The sequence below is a fragment of the Pygocentrus nattereri genome, chromosome 30 (genome assembly GCF_015220715.1).
Source record: "Pygocentrus nattereri isolate fPygNat1 chromosome 30, fPygNat1.pri, whole genome shotgun sequence".
Lineage (NCBI taxonomy): Eukaryota > Metazoa > Chordata > Actinopteri > Characiformes > Serrasalmidae > Pygocentrus > Pygocentrus nattereri.
This window is the reverse complement of record NC_051240.1, coordinates 3,390,114-3,415,476: the sequence shown is the minus strand read 5'-3', so window position 1 is coordinate 3,415,476 and position 25,363 is coordinate 3,390,114. Positions and strand designations below refer to the sequence as shown.

At 43.1% G+C, this 25,363-nt stretch overlaps 1 protein-coding gene across 5 annotated transcripts; it reads right to left on the bottom strand.

Moving 5' to 3' along the window:
* Positions 1–636: 636 nt before the first annotated feature.
* Positions 637–23,217, bottom strand: ubn2a (ubinuclein 2a). 5 transcript variants are annotated; one of them, XM_017722090.2, is made up of 17 exons: positions 22,811–23,217; positions 16,728–16,844; positions 15,772–15,873; positions 15,177–15,308; positions 14,802–14,893; positions 12,790–13,282; positions 12,223–12,293; positions 10,823–10,952; positions 9,577–9,683; positions 8,902–9,012; positions 6,678–6,818; positions 6,538–6,585; positions 6,107–6,152; positions 4,223–5,515; positions 2,938–3,136; positions 1,416–1,484; positions 637–828 (listed from the first exon to the last, which is right to left on the bottom strand). In XM_017722090.2, exons 1-17 carry the CDS (start codon positions 23,003–23,005, stop codon positions 782–784), a joined length of 3,393 nt encoding a protein of 1,130 aa, XP_017577579.1. In that variant the 5' UTR covers positions 23,006–23,217; the 3' UTR covers positions 637–781. The 5 variants fall into 5 exon arrangements, with proteins under 5 accessions (XP_017577579.1, XP_017577580.1, XP_017577583.1 ...); XM_017722091.2 differs by having other exon boundaries at positions 2,938–3,133; XM_017722093.2 differs by lacking the exon at positions 637–828 and adding an exon at positions 1,037–1,323.
* Between the last annotated feature and the right edge of the window lie 2,146 nt (positions 23,218–25,363).

The following is a 25,363-nucleotide window of genomic DNA, read 5'->3' as shown; positions in this document are numbered from 1 at the left end:
AACTAAGGCGACTCTGTTTTATTGAGTGTTCGGAGTTTTATACGGAAATCCTTCAGAAAATAAAAGTTCAAGTAGAAGCTACAATCTCTAATCTCCCCTCAATCACGCACAAACGCTCACAACAAACCACACGCGCAATAAAAGGAACTTATTCAAGTGTCATTTCTCCTTTTAGAAGAAGGTCCAGTGTGATCCACAGCACCAAAAACACTGAGAAAGTGAGAGGGGTTCATGATCTCACGCGCTCCCCATTCATACTGACCTGGAAATATAGCTTAGAATATTTATACGTATATATATAGATATATGTATATTTTATGTACATACCCAGTTTTCTTCTTCTAAGCCCAAAAACATGTCCCTGTATCAAACTATAAATAACAGACTCACTTTATTATTGATAGCTACAGCTTTAACAGTCTAATATAGAAAATGCTGCAAAAAGCACAGGAACTTAATAATAAATTAAATTATGTTGCTTCTATATTCCTTCCACACCCCCCCCCCCCCCCCAACCCCACTCCTTCCACAGTGATTAAGGTCTTGTTGTGTAAACATATTGACGAAATTAAAATGCTAAAACTGTAATTGCTCCTCCAAATCAACCCAAAACAACAAACGTTAAACAAAAAGATGTTAACTGAAGAAACTGGTTGTTAATCAGGTCCAAAACGGAAGCAAAACTCAGGTTCTTGCTTCTTGCTAGCTTTAAATCTGATAATAAGATTATTATCATTATCTGTTTAGTGTCGGCTGACTGGTACGTTCTGGTGGCGTCCGGTCAGTGGGACTTCCTCTTCACGTCTCCCGCCTGGCTTTGGTTCGTATCTATGAATGGAGAAAGGAGGAGTCACTTTTACATCGCTTTGCACTTGTATCTATACAGGTTTGATGAACAAGAGCTGACGGCTGACCTCCAGGTGAGTAACTCTCTCCACAGGTGTTACAAAAAGGATGTTTAAAGGACATTTTGGGAGATTTTTAAAATGAGCTACTAGCCTGGAAATGAAGCTGGACTGAAGCACCGCACGCCGTCTCGTTGGAAAGGCTTTTATTTTGACATGCTGCAGAGATGCACGTGTCGCATTTCACAAAATAACTGGTTTTGTCTGCTTGGACAGACGTGACGGTTCAGAATTACTGGACTTACGGAGCCAGTAATGCTATCATTTGTTATCATTAGCTGCACACAGAGCCTGTAATGCTAACATGCAGCCAGTAACACTGTTTCTTCATTACAGAAGATCGAGATGTTCATTCTACTTCTACATGTACACACGAGCGGGAACCGCAGCACCCCCTGGAGGCTGATTTAGAGCAACTCTGAAAAAAGCAAAAGGATGAGCACAGCAGCAAAAGCACACAAGAGGGGTGGGCAGGGGGGACGATAAACAGAGAGAGGGAGGGCAGTTTACCTGAGAAAGCAAGCTGCAGGTGAGGAGGTAGAGCAGCCTGGACACCTGACTGCAAACTCTTAAACAAATCTGAGGGGAAACGAGCAGAGAGGAGGAGGGAAAGACCACATCACCAGACAGAAGGAGGAACAAAGACAAACATGGAGGGAGAATGTTAGGCACAGAGGGGAGACAGGGCGGCGTCCAGCAACGGCAGAGGCTAAAAATCACACAAGCAGCAGTTGGAGTGGACACAGACAGGGGGATTCTAAATTACGCTGGGCAATAAGACAAGATGAATAATCAATATTTACTATTCCATAACGCTCAATTCTGAAGTGCCCATACCTCTGAAAACAATTTGCTCTCTTTTGACATAAAAGGCCTACAGCCGATTAGCCCCACCCATGCGGCCTACAGCCGATTAGCCCCACCCATTCGGCCTACAGCCGATTAGCCCCATCCATTCGGCCTACAGCCGATTTGCCCCATCCATTCGGCCTACAGCCGATTTGCCCCATCCATTCGGCCTACAGCCGATTAGCCCCATCCATTCGGCCTACAGCCGATTAGCCCCACCCATTCGGCCTACAGCCGATTAGCCCCACCCATTCGGCCTACAGCCGATTAGCCCCATCCATTCGGCCTACAGCCGATTAGCCCCATCCATTCGGCCTACAGCCGATTAGCCCCATCCATTCGGCCTACAGCCGATTAGCCCCATCCATTCGGCCTACAGCCGATTAGCCCCATCCATTCGGCCTACAGCCGATTAGCCCCACCCATTCGGCCTACAGCCGATTAGCCCCACCCATTCGGCCTACAGCCGATTAGCCCCATCTATTCGGCCTACAGCCGATTAGCCCCATCCATTCAGCCTACAGCCGATTAGCCCCATCCATTCGGCCTACAGCCAATTAGCCCCACCCATTCGGCCTACAGCCGATTAGCCCCACCCATTCGGCCTACAGCCGATTAGCCCCACCTGTTGACAGCTGAAGTTATAAGCAGTATTCCAGCTCAGACGACATTTTGAATGAGGCACAATACAGGACAGCCAATTTGAACACCTCATTTACATATATCAGTATTTAAAAACAAAAACAAAAAACTGTTTAAAAAGTGCAAAATTTAAATACAAAGAAACTAATATATAATACAGGTGCTGTATGTCGGAACAGTGTTTTAAAACCTGAAGAAAGCAAACCAGCCAGTGCTAGCTAACTCAATCACAGACTGTGTGTGTGTGTGTGTGTGTGTATACACATATATATATATATATATATATATATATATATATATACATACACACACACACACACACACACACACACACACACACACACACATATATATATATATATATATATATATATATATATATATATATATATATATATATATAAATAAATAAAAGACAGGGAGATCTAGAGCGAGAGAGTATAGAGAAAGAAAAACATAACTATCACTGTTAAGGGTTCTTCTATTATGATTTCAGGCTTGTTACAATAGAAGAACCCTTTTGGTGCTATATAGAACTCACTCTGAGTCAGACTGTATCCTGAGTTGGGGGTGGGTGAAGCCCCCCCTGTGCTGGCCGGGCCAGGCGGAGTGAAGTTTAGCAGTGAAGGGAACTGGAAGGGCAGAGAGACGGGCACAAGACCACCCAGCATACCGAAACTCAGCGGCAGAGGCGCCCCCACCGAGCTCAGGAGATTACCGCCCGCTGAGGAAGAAACCTGCTGGACAGGGACACACAGACACTGAGACATCAGATTATTTAGGATTATTTTCTTCTTGTCCAGTGGTTCTACTTGGCTTATTTTCTGTTGTGTTATAATATTTGTATTTCCTCACAAAGCACTTCAATCTGCATTTTAATGTGAAGTGTTATAAAAATCATCAATTATTATCTTCTTCTTCTTTCGGCTGCTCCCTTTAGGGGTCGCCACAGCGGACCGTCTGCCTCCATCTTGCCCTATCCATTGCCTCGTCTACTTTCACGCCAACCATCTCCATGTCCACCTTCACTACGTCCATAAACCTTCTCTGAGGTCTACCTCTTCTCCTTCTACCCGGCAGCTCCATCTCCAACATTCTTTGCCCAATATATCCACTATTCCTCCTCAACACATGTCCAAACCATCTCAACCTGGCCTCTCTGGCTTTATCTCCAAACTGCTCCACCTTCACTGTCCCTCTGATCTGCTCATTTCTAATCTTGTCCAGCCTTGTCACTCCCAACAAAAATCTCAGCGTCTTCATCTCCGCCACCTCCTGCTCAGCCTCCTGTCTTTTAGACAGAGCCACAGTCTCCAAACCGTCCATCATAGCAGGACGCACTGCTGTCTTGTAAACCTTCCCTTTCACTCTTGCTGCTATCCTTCTGTCACACATCAGCCCTGACACCCGTCTCCACCCACTCCGTCCTGCCTGCACCCTCTTCACCTCTTTCCTAATTATTATTGAAAACCACATGCATGCAGTTTTCATGATTCATTAAAACACCAAGTCTTAGAACACACAGTTCTCTCTGTTGGTAATAAAACAATGCTGTATGAATTATTTCTGGTAAACTCGTAAATCATTGGAGAAATTGCCTGGAAAGAGCAGACTGTGAACTCGCTCCACAATACGACAGTGTTCATGGGTAAAATAAGAGCTATTTTATGATCGGTTTAATTTGATCAAGTTATTGTCTGTCTTGTTTTATGAAAAGAAAATATATAATAGTTATTATTAATTATTATGTATTTTTTATTTTAAATCTTACAAGTGTAAATACATAATCGAGGAAAGCATCAAACCAAAAAACAAATTAAACCTGCCTGGGACAAAAGGGCAGCGTCAGATGGAGAGGTCAGTCCCAAGGTTGGCATGCGACTGGCTGAAGACTTGGCACTCTGACTGGCTCCTCCGACGGGCCTCTGTCTCTGTCCATGATTGGCTGAAACAGCTGAAGGGGAGGGGTTACTGTCCTGGAAGCCAGCAGGCTGAAGTGTGGCTTTGGGGCTGGGGTTAGTGATGCTTGCGCTGGTGCCCCCTAGAGGACTGGTGGACTTCTGCGCACCTGCAAAGCTGTAGCTCACCTGCTGTGCAGCAGGTTTACCGGCCGGGTTGATGTTGAATGGCGGCCTAAACCCGGGGCTTTTAGGGCTGTACTGGAGGGGCGGGGTCATGATCTGGGGGCGTGGGGAGGAATTGGGAGAGGGAGAAGAAGTGGATGGTGGAGTGGGGGCAGGTGGCCGGTGGGAGAGTTTGATGATAGGTGAGCTGCTGCTGCTGTGGGAAGACTTGGTGATGGTGGCCTGCATGGGCGTTATGAAACCCGGCTGGTGGTGCACCAGGGGAGAGGTCTGCGTTTGAACTTTGCCCTGGGGCGAGTGGGGTGTCGGAGACTGGCAGGGCGAGCTGGGCACCCGCGCCACCTGCTGGGGGATTTTGGAGTTCTGCAGAGGAGCATGGGAATTCACAGAAGTCTGTTGCGGGAGCCCTGTAGATCCTCCGCTTCTGCCGTCAGCCTGTTTGTTTGCCAAGTTCTTGGGCTGGCCTGTAGGGGGGGTAGTTTGACTGGGCTTTACCCCGAACAGCTTCTGCTGTGGCGGGAGAAGAGGTGAGGCTGTCGGAGGTGGACGTGGCTTAGCCGGCTGTGTGGTACTCGCACTCGTGATGTTGCTGGGCCTGTTGACGATGCTGTTAGCAATGCTAGCAGGTACCATTGTGTTTCTCTGTAGTGATCCAGCATCTTTCAGGCCAGAAAACAGCTCCACTCGTGCGGAAGATGGCTGAGGAGTGGAGGGGTGAGTAGAGGAGGCAAGAGACGTGGTGGGAAGAGTCTCTGCGTGAGAAACCAGAGAAGACAAGTGAGTGCTAACAGCAGGAGGAGAACAGGAGGCTGCGGTAGTAGCAGAGTTCACCGTGACACCATTAGCAGCGTTGCTGAGCAGCGACAGCGCCTGAGCGATGGAGTCCAGAGAGTTGGTGGCCAGGTCGTCATCCAGGGAGTCCGACAGGCAGATGGGCTCTGAGGTTGGGGAGAGGGGCGGGCGAACAGGGCCAGGCACTGCTGGAAATGCTGAGGGTCCCAACGCTTGGATTGGCTGCTGGTTCCACTCCCACTCCTGGAGAACGGATGTTACAATAATAAATATGCACAAGCAGTGCAGTGGTTCATATGCCAGTCCTCAAGAAACACTAGGAGGTCCAGATTTTTGCTCCAACCTAATGTAACACATGAGCGTAGTGCAACAATCTGGATCACCTGAAAACTGCTGATTTAGAGTAGAGTAGTCTGCATTCCTGTGGGACCCACAATTTTCAACGTTAATTTTCAGTGGGAGCAGGATAACACATGTAGATAAATCCCAAAAATGAATGAACACATAAGCAGGATTTTATTAGTATATATAAAAATTGAATCGAAAATTAGAATGAATAAAATTTAACAGACAAATTCCCAAAGTTAATAACTCACTCTAAACAGCAGTTTCAGAATAAGTCACATGCACACAACACAAACTTCATTCCTGTAGGCTACAAAAAAAACGGCGGAGCCTTCCGTCAGACGGCCACAGCTCTGGAAAGTGGTTTTAGTAAAGGTGAATAAACGGCAATAAAGCCGACTGAGTTCATCATTTAGCGTATCTGAATATTTTCTGTTATTAATGAGCAGATATGTAGAGATTTCACAAACAGCTGAAATGTTCAGTAACCTTTACTTTAGCCGGTTTGGGGGGCTGAACGATCCTCTTCTTTCCCCTGAAACGGAGACAAATATCAGCCACAAAGCACAAATAGTACCAGCGCACAGACAGCAGTGTGATAGGTTTAGGGTCTGACCCCTATATTGGGTCCTTTTTATGACGTACGTTGACAAACATTTCTGGTTGTGTCATTACCGAGATTTGAACTCGCAATCGCTAGATGCTTTGGGGGCCTCAGACAGTGGATCCACCGAGGAACCCAATATAGGCCTCTTAAACTACATACTTAAAATTATGGTTCTTCAAGGGTTCCTAGGTAATGAAAATGACTCTAGAAACAACTATGAACATGAAAAATCCGCTGAGTACTATCGGTATTCAGCCTCTAAAATCAGTATATCTGCATCGCTCAGGCCCTGTTTACTCGTGTGTGTACTCACAAGTCGGTGAGGTGACCGTGTACTGTACGGCTCTCCTTAAACAGCATCCTGTAATCAAACGCACACAAACAGGAATATTACAGCTCACTCTAAAGCGCAGAACACAACCTAAATTAACAAAAACGCATGCACACACCAACCTGGCCTGCATCCATCCTTTGGGCCAGAGCGGCTTGACCTCATTCTCCATGAAGGCTTTGAGGTAGTCCTCTACAGAGAGAGAGCTTTTCTCCTGTTCATAACACTTCAGCTTCACCCGCACCAGGTTACACAGCAAAGTCCTGTACAACCACATGCACACGGATTCACATACTTCACTAGAGTTGTCAGATGGAGTCAGAAATCAAGTTGGAATTTCCCCCTTATTTATTTGTCAAATACTCAAATATATTAGAATTGTAAATTCAATACATCCATTACTTTTTCATAGAAAATAAGACAAAAGATACATAACAGCTGTAAATGGCAGCTTTTAAAATTAATGTTGTGTCCAGAAGGAGGCGCTAACATAAATGATCATAACCACACAGTTAAATGGCAACAAAAAAAGTAAAAAGGCCTTTCCTGACATCTTTGAGAATTTTCCACACTGGTGATCTCCTGCTGTTATTACATGATTACAAAGACACAAATGGTACATGTCTCGGTTCAAAGCAAACATGGGATGGGATGAAAACAGCCAAAAACACTGAAGGAAAATTTATGGGATCATGTTGGACTTTTGCAAACACTAGAAAGTCAGAAGCTCAAGACGAGTCACGCAGAATGCAAGTTATGCAGAAACAAAGTAAAATGGGTACTACAGGTACCACACAGAGCCAATGCATGTCATCACGTCATCTCAGCCAGCCCTGAACTTAACATCTTAACATGCTCAGAAAATCACAAATATACTTTTATGGTTTATATGTAAAGACTTGCGCCTGTACAGTGTTACTGGCAACAAATATAATAATAAAAGTGATAGGAAACATAAATGACAAATAATAAATATAATTGCTAAATAGTGGGTTATGTGTATTTAAATGTGTGGCTGTGTTAAATTATGTGTGGTATAGGTGTGGTTGTTTTAGGTGTGTTGCAGGTGTGGTTATCTTAGGTTAGGTGTCTTACAGGTGCGGTTATATTAGGTTAGGTGTCTTACAGGTGCAGTTATATTAGGTGTGTTACCGCCACAGTTCTGTTGGGTTACGTGTGTTACAGGCATGTTTCTGTCGGGTTAGGTGTGTTAAAGGCATGTTTCTGTCGGGTTAGGCGTGTTACAGGCATGTTTCTGTCGGGTTAGGTGTGTTACAGGCATGTTTCTGTCGGGTTAGGTGTGTTACAGGCATGTTTCTGTCGGGTTAGGCGTGTTACAGGCATGTTTCTGTCGGGTTAGGTGTGTTACAGGCATGTTTCTGTCGGGTTAGGTGTGTTACAGGCATGTTTCTGTTGGGTTAGGTGTGTTACAGGCATGTTTCTGTCGGGTTAGGTGTGTTAAAGGCATGTTTCTGTCGGGTTAGGCGTGTTACAGACATGTTTCTGTTGGGTTAGGTGTGTTACAGGCGCGCCCGTGTCGGGTTGGGTGTGTTACAGGCTTACACTTACACTTGTAAGGCACCTAACCGCACCTGTAACACACCCAAGCCTGAGCCACGGCAGTGTTAGGTATGTTACAGGCATGGCTGTGTTAGGTATGTTACAGGCATGGCTGTGTTAGGTATGTTACAGGCATGGCTGTGTTAGGTATGTTACAGGCAAGCTTTAAGGTCAAGTCAAAACAGAATATTGTTGTTGCATCCAAAAAATAAAAGCATGAAAGAAAACAGAAAAAGATGATTTTGAGTTTAAAAGCTAAAAAATATTTCATTTGCATTACTGACTCTGGGATTAGAAACAGAATTTTTTTATTTTACTTTTAAGATCTTTGAGCGCCTGAATTTGAAGTATTTTGAGGCACGCAATCCTTAAGGCTTTATATTTGCTGTTATTCAAAATAACAGCCATTGTAGAAAATCCTGTGTTAGGACATGGTCATTATTCAAAATCAACATGTATTGCAATAGTATTGTATCATGAGGATATAGGCAATACAGCCCTATACAGATGCAGTAGCTGTGCAGCAGTTTAACCAAGCAGCTAAACCAGCATCACTTTAATACACTGTAAACTATCGTCCACATTCGGAGGAGTATTGGCTCTGTCTGAAAAATCTGCCCTCTGAAGCAGAAATATGTTCAGACATACATCCTTATGTAAGGTAACTGAATAGTATTTCTGAGCATTAGTATTACTCAGCTTACAAAGTAAACACATCGCCTTGTCCAGGTCAGCTCTCACATACTTTCAGATGCCATGGCTGATGTCTACCACAGCGCTGCCCACCTGAGTTTGTCGTCCCAGATGAATTTCTTCCGTGGGCCTATCACTCTCTTCCCTGGTCTCTCCTCTTCGTCCTCCTCCGAGCCGTTTCTCTCTCCGTCCTCCATTTGCTGCCTGAAGGTCGGAGAGGACAGAAAACACTGAGGCTTCAGTCTCGAGTCTCTGAGATATGTTTGTATCCTAATAAAAACTAGTTAGGTTAGACACAACTTTAAATACAGAGCCTTTAAAAAGCTTGCAGAATAACGAGCCTATAGACCAAATCAGAATGTTTGTAAATGTGAACGATGGCTGTACTTCCAAGTGGATAAGACATCCAGTCATTAGTAGAAGCAGCTTGTTTTTAAGTAGCTGTAAATACGAACAGAAGAGACTGAATTAAAATATGGTCAATAATGGTCAAATATTGTTGTGTTGGAGGATGTCGTTTCCAATGTTCTGGAGTGAAATAGGGTCCATGTGCCTTTAAGAAATGCGACCATGTTTTGGAGCTCTGCCATAATAAAGTTGACCTAAGAGCAGCTAGCCCCATCTCTGAGCCTTTTTAGAGTAATGAAGTTTCCCTCAGAGCAGCAGGCCCTGACTCTGAGACTGTTAAGAGTAATAAAGTTCCCTCAGAGCAGCTAGAACCGACCCCGAGATTGTGTTTTAAAAACATTATAAAAGATGAGGCCGTACTTCGCCACTCTGGCCAGACAGTCCATGTTGTATCTGGCGGTCTGTTCAGGCATCACACTACACACAGCCAGCTTCAGCTTCAGTAGAGGGGTCCGTAGACGATCGTCCTGAACACACAGAGACAAATCAGAGAAACCCAAGGCCCATTTCACCCCTCGCCCCTACCACTCAGCCCTACCCCAATCCTTTGTGTGTTCAGATCTAGGGGTAAGGTGTCCTGCTTCTTATTGAGATAGTGGCGTAGGGCGAAGTGTCAGGGATACATGGTCCTCCAGAGAGTCATGAGAGGGGAAAAAAATGGCAAGATGGCTGCACAAGTGACCAAAGAAACCCAGCAGTTACAGTCTGAAGCCTCAGGCATCAGAAATGCTGCACAATTTAAGGTGGAATGGGGAAATTTGAACAAGAAGCCGGAGAATAGCCAACTTCATCTTTATAGCACTAAAGAATTAGGGGTGGGCAATAACAAATAATTGCACCCCTCTTTGAAGGCATATGAGTCCCTAAATGTAACTAAAGCCCAGCAGCGAGCCTGAACTTTGTCCTCCTACACCATCACTGCAGACCACCAGCATCACCAACAGAGCACCGCTAGTAGCCTGATAATGCAGAAATGTCCCATTTCATATAGAATATTTTAACAAGTCTCCTTTGTAACACAGGGATACAACAAGTGACACTCAAACAAGAGGTAGGAGTAAAAATAAGAAATGGGTCCAATGAGCCCAAGACTACGACTCCTTCCCTCTACTTGTATGTAAACATGTGTAATGGTACTGTTGTTCTGTTCATTTGGACCAACTTCAGTTTCTATTAACTCCATTAACGCCTTTTCCATCAATGCACAAAACTGTGTGTCAAATTGTGCAGGAGTGTGTTCTCTGTAGAGGCTGTGCTCATTTATTCTCACTTTGAACATCACAGAATTTGACCGGGGCAGCAAACCTTTTCCATACGACTTTATATTCCTATTCAAGCGGTTGTTAAATTGCTGAATTTTCAGCTTTGCTTCAGCAAGTTATTTACGTATCACATTAAACGCAACAAAAGCGCTGGAAAAAAAGTCACATATTAATAAACATGAATAAAGAGACTGTTTTGCATCCAGGGCTAACTACAGAACACAGTGTGATTCACTGCTATTAATTACTTTAATCATTTGACTTTCCTGCTATAAAACAGACACATTCAGTTAATGAATTCTGGATTTACTATTTCGGTCCACAGTGAGGCAGAATGCGCGTACCTGAATGTTGAGGCTGAGTTTTTTGAGGCGTTTGAGCAGAGTGTCTTTATTGCAGGGCACAAATGCCTCCAGGTGAGAATAAACACCTGAACGCACCGCCGGGGGCTGCTCCTGCACCTGCAGCTCTATACTGCACACACAGAGAGAGAGAGAGAGAGAGAGCGAGAGCGAGAGAGAGCGAGAGTGAGAGAGAGCGAGAGCGAGAGTGAGAGAGAGCGAGAGCGAGAGAGCGAGAGCGAGAGAGAGCGAGAGCGAGAGAGAGCGAGAGTGAGAGAGAGCGAGAGCGAGAGTGAGAGCGAGAGAGAGAGTGAGTGAGAGAGAGCGAGAGCGAGAGAGCGAGAGCGAGAGAGAGCGAGAGCGAGAGAGAGCGAGAGCGAGAGAGAGCGAGAGCGAGAGAGAGCGAGAGTGAGAGAGAGCGAGAGCGAGAGAGAGCGAGAGAGAGCGAGAGTGAGAGAGAGTGAGAGAGAGCGAGAGTGAGAGAGAGCGAGAGCGAGAGAGCGAGAGCGAGAGAGAGCGAGAGCGAGAGAGAGCGAGAGCACGAGAGCGAGAGAGAATCTCAATTAATGACAGTCTGGTATGAGGTGTTTCACCAGATTTAGTTTCTAATGAAGCTTATGACCCACCAATAAGAACTGTATAGAGTTATCTGGTTCTTTAGTAAAGGTAATGGCTCTATTTAGAACGATGAGTGCTATATAGAACCATTCCATGCTTAAACAGGTCTTTGCAAAGGTTTGTTTTTTTAAAAGGTTCTAAATAACAGTATATACAACACATACTGCATCAATCTAAAGCATTTCACCATGTAAAGATCCATTTAAGCAGGCCAACGGTTCTATATAGAACTCGTACTTCAAAGCAGAACCATTCGCTTTACTAAAGAATCCTTGCACATCCATCTTTAAGAGCGTAAAACAGACTAAAGTAAGAATTTTATCCATTTTTGTAGAAAACAGTGCATCACACAGTTACGCAGTCAGCACCATGATAACTGGAGGGGTGTTGGCGTTCTCTCTTTTTTAGCTCTGTTAGCATCGGCGCAGAAAATAAATAAATAAACAAATAATTCAGATGCCAAACATGTCCCGGCTGCTCGACTACATTTGGGTTAAGGCTGTGTAAACAGGGAATTTAAAGGGTTTTCTCTTTTTTAGATGCCAAGCTTCAAAAGAACCCTCCTTGGTGCTATATAGAACCATTTTCAAAAAGGTTCTATGATGTACCATCTATAGCGCATTCTTCATCGATTTAAAGAACCCTTTCACAATGCAAAGAACCCTTCAATCATGCAAAGGATTCTTTGAGAGTTCAGGGCTCTAGATATAACCATTGTCTCTAGTAAAGAACCCTTAAAAAGCAATCTGTTTAAGTGTGCACAGAGAGTGAAGAGCGATACTCACTCCAGTAAGATATTATTCATGTCTAAAGTGAAGAACTTCTTCCTGCCCTCCTGGTCAAACTGTCGTGAAGCCTGAGGAAACAAGACAGGTTTAAAGTTCTGTAATACACTGCAGGAAGTGTAGGGGGCGACATGGCTTCTACTGTTTCGTTTTAAAAGCGTGTTTCTAAATATAAATCTTCACAGACACCACATTGTTCCAACCCTAATCATTTTTTTCCTCAAATAATTATAAAAATAATCAGTAGATTAAGTCCTAATAGTTCTGCACTTCACAGCCCTACAGCAACTGATCGATTAATCGACTATGAAAATCGATTAATTAACTACAGAACTGATCTTTACTTTGCAGCCCTAATACTTGACCAATTAATCACTGTGGAAATAATTATTACTCTTTAATTATTAAAATAATTATTACTCACAGCTTTAATATTTGATTGATTAATCGACTATGAAAATAATCATTACTTTGCAGCCCTAATACTTGACCGGTTAATCAATTATGGTCATAATCTTTATCTGCATGCGCGATTTGAGAGTATTTAAGATCATCACTGTATCTTACTGCTCGCAGGTCTTCAATGCGTTTGACCAGGGGTTGTGGCAGTCCTTCTGGTAGTGGAGGAGGGGAGAGAAGCCCCACCCCTCTGGCCAAGGCCACGCCTGCCATTTTCTGCCCCACCCCCACAGCCAGCTGGCCGTTCTCCCTGCCCACAGCGGCTGGCTGTGGTCCAGCGTCTAGAACGCTGAAGTCCAGATCACTCAGCAGGTCTTGCAGCTCGCTCTCATTGGAGGAGGTCAGCAGTGACATCACAGCGGGGTCGGAGGTGAGGTCGGTGAGCAGCGGGTCGCTGTTCTGGGCGTTGCTGTGGAGGTTTTGCGGGTGATGTGGCCAGGTGATCGGGCTGGGGTGGACCCCCACCACGTTCTTTCTACGCATCTCCTCCTTCGCCTTCTCCTTGGTGAAGCGGTGCAGCATGGCTGCCAGGCAGAGAGAGTCCTTCATCAGCTTCTTCCTCTTCTTCTTCTCCGGCCGGTGCACATTCAGAGGCGCCAAGCTGCGCAAATTTCATACACAGAGATTCATTACAGTACATACAGCAACATACAGTACATCAGACACACCAAAGTCAATGTAAATCAGTTATATAAGCCGTATTACGATGTTGTATATCAACACATACAGAAACTGAACTGCAAAAAGAGCTCAAAGCCAACACCTTTACATACATCTACCCATTCAGCCTACAGCAGTTTAGCTCCACCCAATCGACCTATAGCAGTTTAGCTCCACCCAATCAGCTTACAGCAGATTAGCTCCACCCAATCGACCTATAGCAGTTTAGCTCCACCCATTCGACCTACTGCACTTTAGCCCTGCCCATTCAGCCTACAGCACTTTAGCTCCACTCATTTAACCTACAGCAATATAGCTCCACCCATTCAGCCTACAGCACTTTAGCCCCACATTTTATTTTCAGCCTTCAGCAGTTTAGCTCCACCCATTCAGCCTACAGCACTTTAGCTCCACTCATTTAACCTACAGCAGTTTAGCTCCACCCATTCGGCCTACAGCAGTTTAGCCACACCCTTTCACAACAAAGTTATCAAGGAGTAATTCAGTCTAGACTGCTTTTTGAATATGGCACAATACAGGTCAGCCAATCAGAACAGACCTCATTTCAATAAATCAACATGGGTCTTAAAAGGAACAGTAACAAAAACAGCCTGTTTGATTTTAAGTAATAAAGAGAGTCTTGGAGAAATGATTGAGTAGATTTATGCAGCAAACACAAACATCAGAAGTAGACCTCAAGGCAAAAAATAATTCGAGAATTTTGTTGATTTGTCCAAAAACCTCCTGCCAACTTTTAAACGATTTAAATTTTCCTAAGTAACGATCCTTCTTCCACTCTCTCAAATCAAACACCGTGCAGCTTTCACTACTTGTGTGCTTTGTTGCGTGCTTGTTTTACTGCATGTATGCTTTGTTACATTTCATTCTTTTTATGAAAAACTATTTTTACTGCTTTTTATGTCAGATTAATGCAAAACCACATATATGTTTATTAATGCAACAACATGACAGTCTCCACCCCCCCCTTCCAACCCCAACTGTGTCAGTACTACATTTCATGACCTGACCTAATCCAGTGCCGTACAGGGCTCTGTACTATAAAAACAAATAAATAAACAAATAATAAAAAACAAACAAAAACTTGAGTCTATGTTTTAGCATACAGACAACCACAGATACACAAGCCTTAAAATGTTTATATGCAGCTACTTTGCCCATCTTAGCAAGCCATTCCTGAAATGGTGTAGAATCCTTCCACCTCCGAAGGATCACCTGCCTAACGATTATTAAACGGGTTTGAATCCAAATCTTTAAAATACTTGCCCCTGGTTTTTAGCACCGAGGGATATCCTAAAATAAAAATCTTTGACAACCTAATACTTCACAAATATAATCAAACAGCACCATCCAAAGTTCTGAACTCTAGGGCGGCGCCACATACCATCAATAAAGTCCCCCTCCTACATTACATTTCATTCTTATATAATCTGAAAGGTCACCCCGGTTCAGGCAGCTGGACTCTCTTCACTTTCTTCTCCTCTTCATCCTCCTCTTTCCCCTTCTTCCTCTTCAGCCCCGACTCCTCCTCTTCCTGTTTAAACAGGAAACATCAAACTTCAACAAAGCTTCAAATTCAGGTAAGAAAAGAATACAGAATTATTATTGCTGCCACTGCTAAAGCAGTGATGGATCTGAGGCTGTGTTTCATTATAATGTACCGCTGGTTCCTCTCTGGTAAGAAAGCACTCAATTAGAAAACAGAGTAAATATTAAAAGAAAAGGTGATCAGCTCTACCAGACACTCTCAGCAGCTCTGGCGGGCTGATTAACACAGTCTGCAGGTATTAAAGGAGAAACTCAGGTCGTATCATCACCTTAATCACGCCTTCATCTCCCTCAGCCTCATCTCCCTCAGACTCAGACGCAACGCGGAACTGCAGCGTTCCCGTGTTTATGTAGAACCCACCAAGCTTCGTGGAGAGAGACGCTGGAACGAGCTCATCATACTGCAGCCAGAAAGACAACAACCATTCCGTATAATTTAATGACAATAGCTATTAATAAGAAAGAAAAAAGGAGAGCAATATAAAAAGGAAAGAACAAGATGAAATTAAAAAAATAATTAAAAAAAACAAGGAAAACAAGATGAAGAAAGAAAAAGAAGGAAAAAAAACAGGAAAACAGGATTAAGAAAAAAAATGACACCAAGAAAAATATTAAAAACAACTATGAAGAAGAAAAAAAGAAAACAGAAAAAAGACAAAAATAAAGAGAACGAAGGTGAAGTGAGGAAAAAAGGGGAAATAGCTTATAAACCTAATTAACCTTATTATTAACTGTAAGTACAACTTCAGCAGGTATAGCTTATAGAAAAGCTTACAGAATAAAAAATTAAATTCAGGTCTGTAAAGTCTGAATTGTGGCCACCTCATGCTCTAAGATCACTCAGTAACACAGCTAAATACTCACAGCCTCTGAGTTATCTATGAAGGGGTCACTCTCATCATAACCGAATCCGATATCAATCAGATCCTGCACTCGGTCCCTCCTCTTCTTCCTGCAGGGCGCTCCCTGTAAAACCCAACATGCCATGTTTATCCATGACCTGAGGGTTAGTCCGGTAATGCTCTACTCCGATCCACACGGTCATTCTGACAGACTGTAATACACTACAGGAAGCGTAGGGGGCGATACGGCTTCGACTGTTTCATTTAAAAAGCTCTATAATGTTCATATGATCCACACAGTCGCTCTGACAGACTGTAATACACTACAGGAAGCGTAGGGGGCGATACGGCTTCTACTGTTTCATTTAAAAAGCTCTATAATGTTCATATGATCCACACAGTCACTCTGACAGACTGTAATACACTACAGGAAGCGTAGGGGGCGATACGGCTTCTACTGTTTCATTTAAAAAGCTCTATAATGTTCATATGATCCACACAGTCGCTCTGACAGACTGTAATACACTACAGGAAGCGTAGGGGGCGATACGGCTTCTACTGTTTCATTTAAAAAGCTCTATAATGTTCATATGATCCACACAGTCACTCTGACAGACTGTAATACACTACAGGAAGCATAGGGGGCGATACGGCTTCTACTGTTTCATTTAAAAAGCTCTATAATGTTCATATGATCCACACAGTCACTCTGACAGACTGTAATACACTACAGGAAGCATAGGGGGCGATACGGCTTCTACTGTTTCGCTTAAAAAGCCTCTATAATGATCATAAGATCCACACGGTCATTCTGACAGACTGTAATACACTGCATGAAGTGTAGGGGGCGATACGCTTTATATAGAAGTTTATATAGAATATATAGAATATATAGAATAGTGCACTATTTGCAGAAAAATGTCATATTTATGTGTGTTCTCTGCAGACCACGTGTAACTTATTTCACACTGTACTCACATATCTGTTCTCAAACTTTTTGGCCAAGGCCTCCATCTCTTGTCTCTCCCTTTCATCATCATTGAAGGGGTCACTGGGGTCGCGAGCAGGTGCAGCACCTGACGGGTCCTTCCTGGCCTGCGAGTGAATATGAACAGTGACACCATCAAACGCGCTACAGTGATTAAGACATGATAAGACAATTTTAGGTGGTGGCAAACATATGAAGCGGACTTATGCAAAACCATCAGAGTGAAATTCAGACCCGCGGTCTGCACTGTGACCCGCAAGACTCAAACTGGACTGGACATATTCACATTAAACAACAGACAGCAGAGAGAACCAGAGGTATTACAGCTTTGAAATGCACGTTAGTTTTAGTTTCTCTTAGTTTTCCAATTTGGTTTTTATTTCTGTTTAGGTTTAGTCGGGGTTACATGTAGTTAAGGGCAAATTTATAGTTTTGTTTTTTTATTTTCTAAAAGGCATGGACTTGTTTTTATTTTCTGGAAAGTACAAGTTCATTTAGTGTTTAATTTTCTGGAAGGTATCGGTTTGTTTTAGTTTGTATTTTCTAAAAGATTATTTTATTTCATTTTCTAAAAGGTATTATTTTATCATAATGTTATTTTCTGAATAATAGCTTTAGTTTAGATTTTACTTACTTTCAGTTTTAGCTTCTATTTTTAGTGTTATGATGAACCCCATAGGAATAAGAATAGAGTGCTCCACTTCTAAACTCTCATTCAATCATCCAAAAAATACTAACAAATTCTTTTTTCTCTCAGTAATTCTATTAGTTAGGTTTGCATTGGGTATTATAGTCTATACATTTTTATTTTTCATTCAGCTTACGAGCACATTTTTCTTTAAAAAGTTGGTTCTTCAAGAGCTCTTTAGCAAAGAAATGGTTCTATACTGAACCCTTAACATGCATAAATGCTTCTCTGCATGGTGCAATGGTTCTTCGGATTGATGGAGAACGTGTTGTAGATAACATTATAGTAAACCTTTTTGAAAAGGGTTCAATATTTCAAAAAAGGGTTCTGTTATTATGATGATATCAAGCGTAGAACAACAGATAAAATCATTTTTAGTTCTATATTGAACAATTTCCTTTACTTAAGAACTCTGAAAGGACCAGCTTTTTTAAGAGTGTAGTTTGTGTGTTTGTAACAGTTTCAGTAAACTACAATAATCCTCGATTGATAATTCATTCTGTAGGCAAATCTTTCAGAAATAACTGATGGCCATCCAGGTCCCTCAGCAGGTGTTCCACACGTAAACAAAATACAGTATAACAGAGTGCAACTGTTCACATAACCAGAACACTTAACAGGTGGGACAGCTGATCAATTTATTGATGATCTACAATAACAGCCATGAAACGAATATGGATGAGTGCTCTGTGCCCCAACCTCACGTTAAAAACACTGAATAAACCAAGAGCAAACCAGGAGCTCTGGTATGACGTTTTGAAAAAAATGCTACTCATATTACTCTTAATATATGAGTATTAATATAATTAAGAATAATTAAGAGAGTGCTGGCCAGCTGGAGAGGGTTCATCACACATAATGAAATGAAATTGGGACAAACTGAAAACAAAACACAAACAGAACCAGCTTATGTAAAACATCAACTTTAAAAACCACTTGCCAACCAGTCGTGCTGCACTCTGAGCCAAAGACACACAAAAACACAACAAAAAGCTCATCACTCTAGTGTTCCTATAGTTAAACACTAGGGGGATATTATGTCTGGTGAGACATTGAGCAGATGATGAATGTACCCACAGAAACGCTTCAAATAAAATATTTTTTTAACTTGCATTAGTAAGTGGGGTAGGAGGTTCGAACCCTTCAGTAAAGCTGGGGTTAAAATACGAGACTTCTACCCTGATTATATCCCAGATTCTCAGACTGGCTGAGTTTGAGCTGGTCGGGCCTTAGTCTGCAGGTTGGGTCAGTCAGAGTCGACAGCCTGAGAGAGAGTCGAGTAATGCATGTCGATTTCTGGTCTCCCAATCGTGTTTCAGACCAGTCAGCGTTTAACAGACATTGCTGATTTTGTCGACCCGACTCTGGTCAGAGACTCATTCTGAACTGAGTCCTCCAACAGCAAAAGGAAACAGAGTACAAACGAAGAAAGAACAGCAAGTAAACAAAGAAAAATGGTGAAAAGTCTCTCAGGTATAAGGCACAATCGTGTTAATGTAGATCTAAAATTAAATAAAATAAATAAATAAATAAATAAATACTAGACTGATCACATTTTTAAACCCATGACCGTCACTTAAACATGTTTGCCTGCTGCTTTACTGTGTGAGTGCAGACTGTAAAGAAAACAGCAGAAGCTCCATGTTTGTTTATCTCCTAATAACACGTGAGTTTGTGAGAGTTCGGTACATGAATAACTTATAGGCCGAGAAGTGCGTGATGCCTAATCGTTTAGCGTGTGATCTCAATATTTCAGCTGCCCGAAACATCTGACAGTGTGAGGTGCCCAGTCTGTTTATAATCTCTTACGACTTTAAAAGTCGTGTAGTACCCAAGGCTCGATGTTCTGGGCTGCAATAACATCAGGCTGAAAATGCACAGACGCTCATAAACAACAGCAGAACAAACACGCGCTGCTCTTACTGAGAACTTATCCTGCACACAAACCCACAGAAACACCTGCTGGATCAGGAAATGGTCGGCAGAGACAGCAGCAGATTACAGCACTGAACGTGGACACGTTTACACCACTGTAGCAAAAGCAACCCACAGTTCACTTTTAGCCAAACAAGCTACAGCCTGCTGAGGCTGAACGTGGCCTGTCTGCAGAACTTAAGCTCAAATAAACCTCAGAAAGTTTAAATGAACCCCACAGCACTTCATTCTTCCTGTACTTTACTCTTAGTAGGTAATTATTTAAGCTACCATCCCTTTTTATCGTTCTACTGTTATGTTTTTTACTCTTAAGTACTCAGCCGTCATTTTCCCTCTAAATGCTTGTTTATTATTTTACTTATGTAACGTACTTTGAAATTACCCTTGTGCATAAAATTTAATGTATAAATAAACTTGCCTTGCCTGTGGGATGTGGTTTAAGCCTCATCTGGAATAAACCACAGTGCCAATGGCGAATCTCCATTGGAATGTCTTTTTGGTCTAGGATTAGGTTTAATCTGGGTTTGGGAAACTGCACTAAATGTTTCAAATGTATCATTTGAATTGCATGATGTAATGGTTCTACAGATTGATGGAGAACGTGCTGATATAGAACCTTTTCATATAGCACCCAAAAGGGTTCTTCTCCTGTAATGGTGTCAGAAACATTCTGTATCGTCTTTTGCACATTCTCCAGCAATCCAAAGAACCCCTTCCTGATGCAAAGAACCCTGTAGTCATGCAAAAGGTTCTCAGAGTATTCAAGGTTTTATATAGAACCATTTTCATTACTAAAGCATCCTTGAAGAACCATCTTTTTGAGAGTATAGACAAACATCTTGGGGATTCAAGACAAGAAAGAAAAGATACAGAATCATGAATTCTGTCAGACTGATGAGGCTGAGGCTTCAACTCTGCACTATAAGGCATTACATCACCTAAAACTGATCACCTCAAACTGAAGTTTTAGGCCTAAATGTCCGTTTAACGTCATCTTCCCGCAGAGTTTTAGCTTCAGCCTTAACTGACACCACAACTGACCCAACTAGTCATCACTGTCCAAAGAAAAGCTTCTCCAAAATGTTAAATGGCCCGGAAGATTATAGGCTGCTACTGCAGCACCAACTCACCATTACTCACCATCACATCATATTACACGCAAATTGTTTGTGCACTGTCTAATTAAGGTTTATATATATATCTTTTTTTATATCTATTTGACTGGACTTAACTGTATGTTGACACCTGCACCACGAGAAATTCCTTGCTCTAACTCCAATACCCTTCATATTAAAAGAAACACAATGTTTTGGAAATAAAGTGAATCTACAGACAAAAATATTCATTCCTGATGGAAAAGATGACATTTACATGTTCTTGCAAATGCTGAATGCAAGCAAATCCTCACAGCCAAGTTCCAACATCTAGTAAAGCCTTCCCAAAGAAGTAGAGGCTGTTCATTTACAGGAGACGGGAAAAAAAACGCCCTTTGCTTTTAATGCAAGTTAACATAAAGAGGTTTTATTCGACCCATTTTGAAGCATTTCTATAGGTCCGTTCACTACATGTTCACACTAGAGGTGCACTCCCATCCCCCTCTGCTGAACAACAGTGAACAACAGCTCATCACTTCACACAAAGCAGCAGGAAACTTTAGCCATCAGTCACTGCAGGTCTCTTGAAGATGTTTATTTAATTATGGCATGGTGCATCAGTACTGGGTTATTCTGTTGGTACACGCTTGCCATTTATCACTAGAACCTTTTTTGGTGCTATACAGAACCAATTAAATATGCGTGTCTAATTATGATGCTGCAGGATGTTCCAAACGAGTTTCCGAGTTCTTAACAACTGCAGTTCCCTTCAACGACATTCAGCGCTCAAGAGTGTAGGACGCGTAATGGTACCGCTTAGGCGCCCTGTGGAATGGAAAGTAAAACTCAACCAGAAGGAACATCTTCTGGGAGCTTTTTTACACAGTGATGAAAGAGTTATCTTCACACCATGGGTGATTAGCAGGATCTATGGGGAATCTGCAGAAAGGCTGTCCAAAAATATCCAGACACCTATTCTAATGAGTGCATTTAAGGTCACCCTTTGCTGATGCAGCTTATATAATCTCTATAGAAAAGCACTGACCAATAGAATGGGACACTCTGGAGCAGCTGAGCTGTGAGGAGGTATCTGATAAGGGTTCTGAGCTCAGCTTGAGCCTTCCGTAAACGCTCTTTTAAACTCTCATCCACGCACAAAAAAACAACAAAAAAAAAAAAACAGTAAATCTATTTAGTTTCACTGCCCTGCGATGGACTGGCATCCTGTCCAGGGTGTATCCTGCCTTCCGCCGTTCGTTTTCCCGTTTTGATTTGCTGTGTTTTTGAAAACTTGTTGTTATTTTTATTTCAGTTATTCTCCTAAAGTCTCCATGCTCAATGCCAAACACGGGCTAGAAGGGTAGAAGCACTAGAACTGCGCTCTTCCCAGAATGACGGAGCTCCATCAATTACCTCCGGAATGAGTTGGAGTGATCCAGAACTGACCATCCAACATCAGTACCTGACCTCATTAAGGCTCAATCAAATCCTCACAGCAATGTACCAACATCCTGTGAAGAGTAGAGCCTGTTACTGCAGCACAAGCTCACTATTATGCACCATCACATCATATCACATGCTAATTATTTGTGCACTGTCTTATTAATGTGTATATATAGCATATCTTTTTCTATATTTATTTTACTGGACTTAATTGTACGTTGACACCTGCACCAAATGCCTTGTACTCATTCTAACAGCCTTCTTTTCAGAAGAAACACTGGATCTTCTGGAAATAAAGTGAATCTACTGACAGAAAAGTTCATGCCTGATGGAGAAGACAGCATTTAAATGATCTTGTAGATGTTTAATGCAATCAAATTCTCACACCAAGGTTCCAACACCCAGTAAAACCCTCCCAGAAGAGCAGCTGTTACTGCAGCAAAATGGGCCCTTGATTTCAGACTTCAGAGACCAAACGAACTTTTTGGACCGTGTGAAATCCTACAGTTCACTGCATGGTGAAAGCTCTTCGGCTCGATGGAAAATGTGTTGCATATAGTTCTACATGGAACCAAAAAGGTTCTGCTGTTGTCACAAGCTTGACATTTGTCACTAGAACCCTCTGTAGTACTACATAGGACAGTTCTCAAGAACAACAGACTCTCCATCCATCTGAAGAACCACTTCACCACGCAAACAGCTCTTTAGGTCTTCATGGTTTTAGAGACCAGTGCGTCCACTTGACTGGAATAAACAGTAAACACGAAGCTAAAGTCAGCTGCTCTCTCGAATTTTCCGGTTCCACCTTAAATGCCTCAGGAGCCAGACTGTAACTGCTGCTCCACTTAAGGTGGAACGGGAAAATTCGAACGAGAAGCCAACTTCAGCCTCGTAGAGTAAACAGAGAGCCCACCTGCAGGGACTGGATGAGCTCTCCGTAATTGAACTCGGGGGAAGAGAGTTCGTCTGGCTCGGACAGGTCCAGCTGAAGCCGGACGGTTCCCTGTCCAGCCGCGGGTCCATCCTCCGTCTCTGGCCGCCTGACCCTCCGGGTGGCCGGGTCGCAAAGCCCCAGCGGCGGCGGCGCCCTCCTGCCGGCCTCAGCCATCCAGCTCCGGAATGAAATCCGCGCTGCTTCAGACCGCCGCTGCACCACCACACAGGCCGCAGCCGCGCTGCCGCCGCCCGTGGGTGACTGGTGTGGGTGCCGGAGATCCGCTGCGGGTCACGGAGCCTGGGCCGCCGGGCTCGAAGCGGCTAAAGCCGCCACGGAGGCTCCCAGAGCCGCGGTGCCTGCGGCCATCTTGGATCTGGAAGAGTAAATAACATAACGGGAGAGAGAAGAAGCACTGCGCGTGCGCGCGTCAGAGCGGGAATAAGTTCTACCCAATCAGAAGGCGCCGCCACGCCCATGGCAACGCGAGGTCCCGCCTTGTTGTCACGAAGCCCCGCCCCCGTGTCATCTGTAAGGCGAGATTATCGAAACATTGCTGCAGTTATCTCGTCATAACAGCGTGAATCTGACTGCAGCTTCACCCCGAGCTCCGTTTTCCTCGGACGAGTCAGAAGAACCGGGCTGTCCGGTGTTTATCAAGCGGTTGTGCCGTTTAAAAAGCAGAATGTGGGACATTCTCTTCAACTGTTGGGCAGACGTGGCCTTTTAGTGCTGCACGTACACAATGGGAGCGAGTGATGCAGCCACACGGTGGCAGGAGGCCGTTAACCTGCAGGGCCTGGGTTTATAAAGGAGGTGCAAAAACACTGTACAGCGCGTTTACTGATGACCTGATAGCGTCCTTATTTGTGCCGAGGTTTAATGGACTTTTGAAACTTGAAACTAATGGACTTTTGAAAACTTCCACAGTTGTTGAATTTTCATGACTATAAAGTGTGATTTATTTCAGACTTTTACTTTGTAATAAAAGCGCATGTAAACCATAACCGAATAAAAATCTGACAATTTAGCTGTCAGAAAAAACTTCCACTAAAAAGTTTAGCTTTTCAAAGTGTTTTTAATAGAAATTATTCTGTCTTATTTGTTGGTCTGCAATAATAATAGACCATATTGAAGCCTATGAGGTGTATTTACAGGAAAACAGTTTCACACATGTAAATATTTGTACTGTATTTTTCAGTTTTTATTTTTTTTTATAAATGCAGCTGTTTACAGTGAAGCAAAATAATTTAATCAAATAGAAATAGAATTTGTCCTCTACCTCTAGGGGGCGCTAGAGGACAAATCAGAGCATTCTTAAGAGTGAGCTGTTTTCCTTCCTCTGTTGCAGGAGAGTCCAATCTATTTTTTTTCCCCTAAGGGCCAAAATAGGATTCACAAATAATTTTAAATATTACGTTTTCAGAAAATCAGCTTTCTGTGAGCTACTGTTTCTTTTCACTGTGTAAAAGATACACGAGGCGTCTTTTACTGTAGGGTTGCTCAGTAAGCGCTTTGGGAGTAGTAATAAACATGTCTAATGACTTAATTACGGTCCCACTGTGTTCACTTGTTTAAAAATATGATTTGTGAGACGACAAAATCTACACGTTTCAGTTTTGTCATGTTCTTCACACGTCAGGTAAATGCAGCGAAAATTCATCAAGCACTTTATTAAGACAGAACATCAGATTAAACAGCATGAACAGCTGTTATTGTTCAGCCGGAAGGGTTCATATTTTCTGCCCTGCTGGATTTGCTCTGACAAGAAGTTGGTGCTGTGAGACTTTTGAAACATGAGGCTCGTCTGCTGCACTTCTGGATGAAAGTGTGTTCAAGTGTCTGGTTCTCAGTGCTAGTGTGAGCTAATGTTGCAGCACTGCTGCCACCATCAGGTGGAAGGAAGAGCTGCAGTGTACTGGCTGCTGAGCCACTTATAACACACCCTGCAGCAGAAGCCATGGGACAGGTAAATCTGTCCATGGGTCACATTTGGCCCAGAGCTGCACATTGGACTGCCCTGCTTTATTACAGCGAGGTGATGTTTATGTAACCAAACCATTTTGAAAGTGACTCGTCCAGCTGTACGTGCGCTATGACAGTTGACCAGGAGTAGAAGTGTGTATGTGCATGTCTATGGGAGAAGCAATACAAGGCAGTTTGGCCGGGCTAAGCTGCCAGTATAGAGGCGATGCTCAGAACATAGCTTATGCATGACGTATTTTGTAATGCTGCACACGCAGGACAGTGTTTGCGTAGCTCATGGCGTCTGAATTCTCATGCAGTACATTTGTGGCCTGACACACAGAAAGGCCAGTTCAGTGGAGCAGTGCTAACGCTGCTATTGTTAAAGGTGACGTTACCGCATTCACTGGCTGAACCGCCAACCAGCTGGAAAAACTGCTGGCCAATCTTTAAACGATCTCTCTGAAAGAGAAAACACACAGATGAGCTCAGACGAGAGCCCATAGTTATGGGGTGATAAAAAAGGGCTGCTCATTTTTACAGTTTTGGTGCTTCTCACTTCTTATG

Bases quoted from the DNA above. Each gene is read 5' to 3' on its own strand.
- ubn2a (XM_017722090.2), bottom strand. From the start codon at position 23,005: ATGGCTGAGGCCGGCAGGAGGGCGCCGCCGCCGCTGGGGCTTTGCGAC. The intron at 15,874-16,727 runs GTGAGTACAGTG...TGGGTTTTACAG, and splicing joins AAAAGTTTGAGAACAGATAT to GGAGCGCCCTGCAGGAAGAA. The intron at 9,684-10,822 runs GTACGCGCATTC...CTGTGTGTTCAG, and splicing joins AACTCAGCCTCAACATTCAG to GACGATCGTCTACGGACCCC.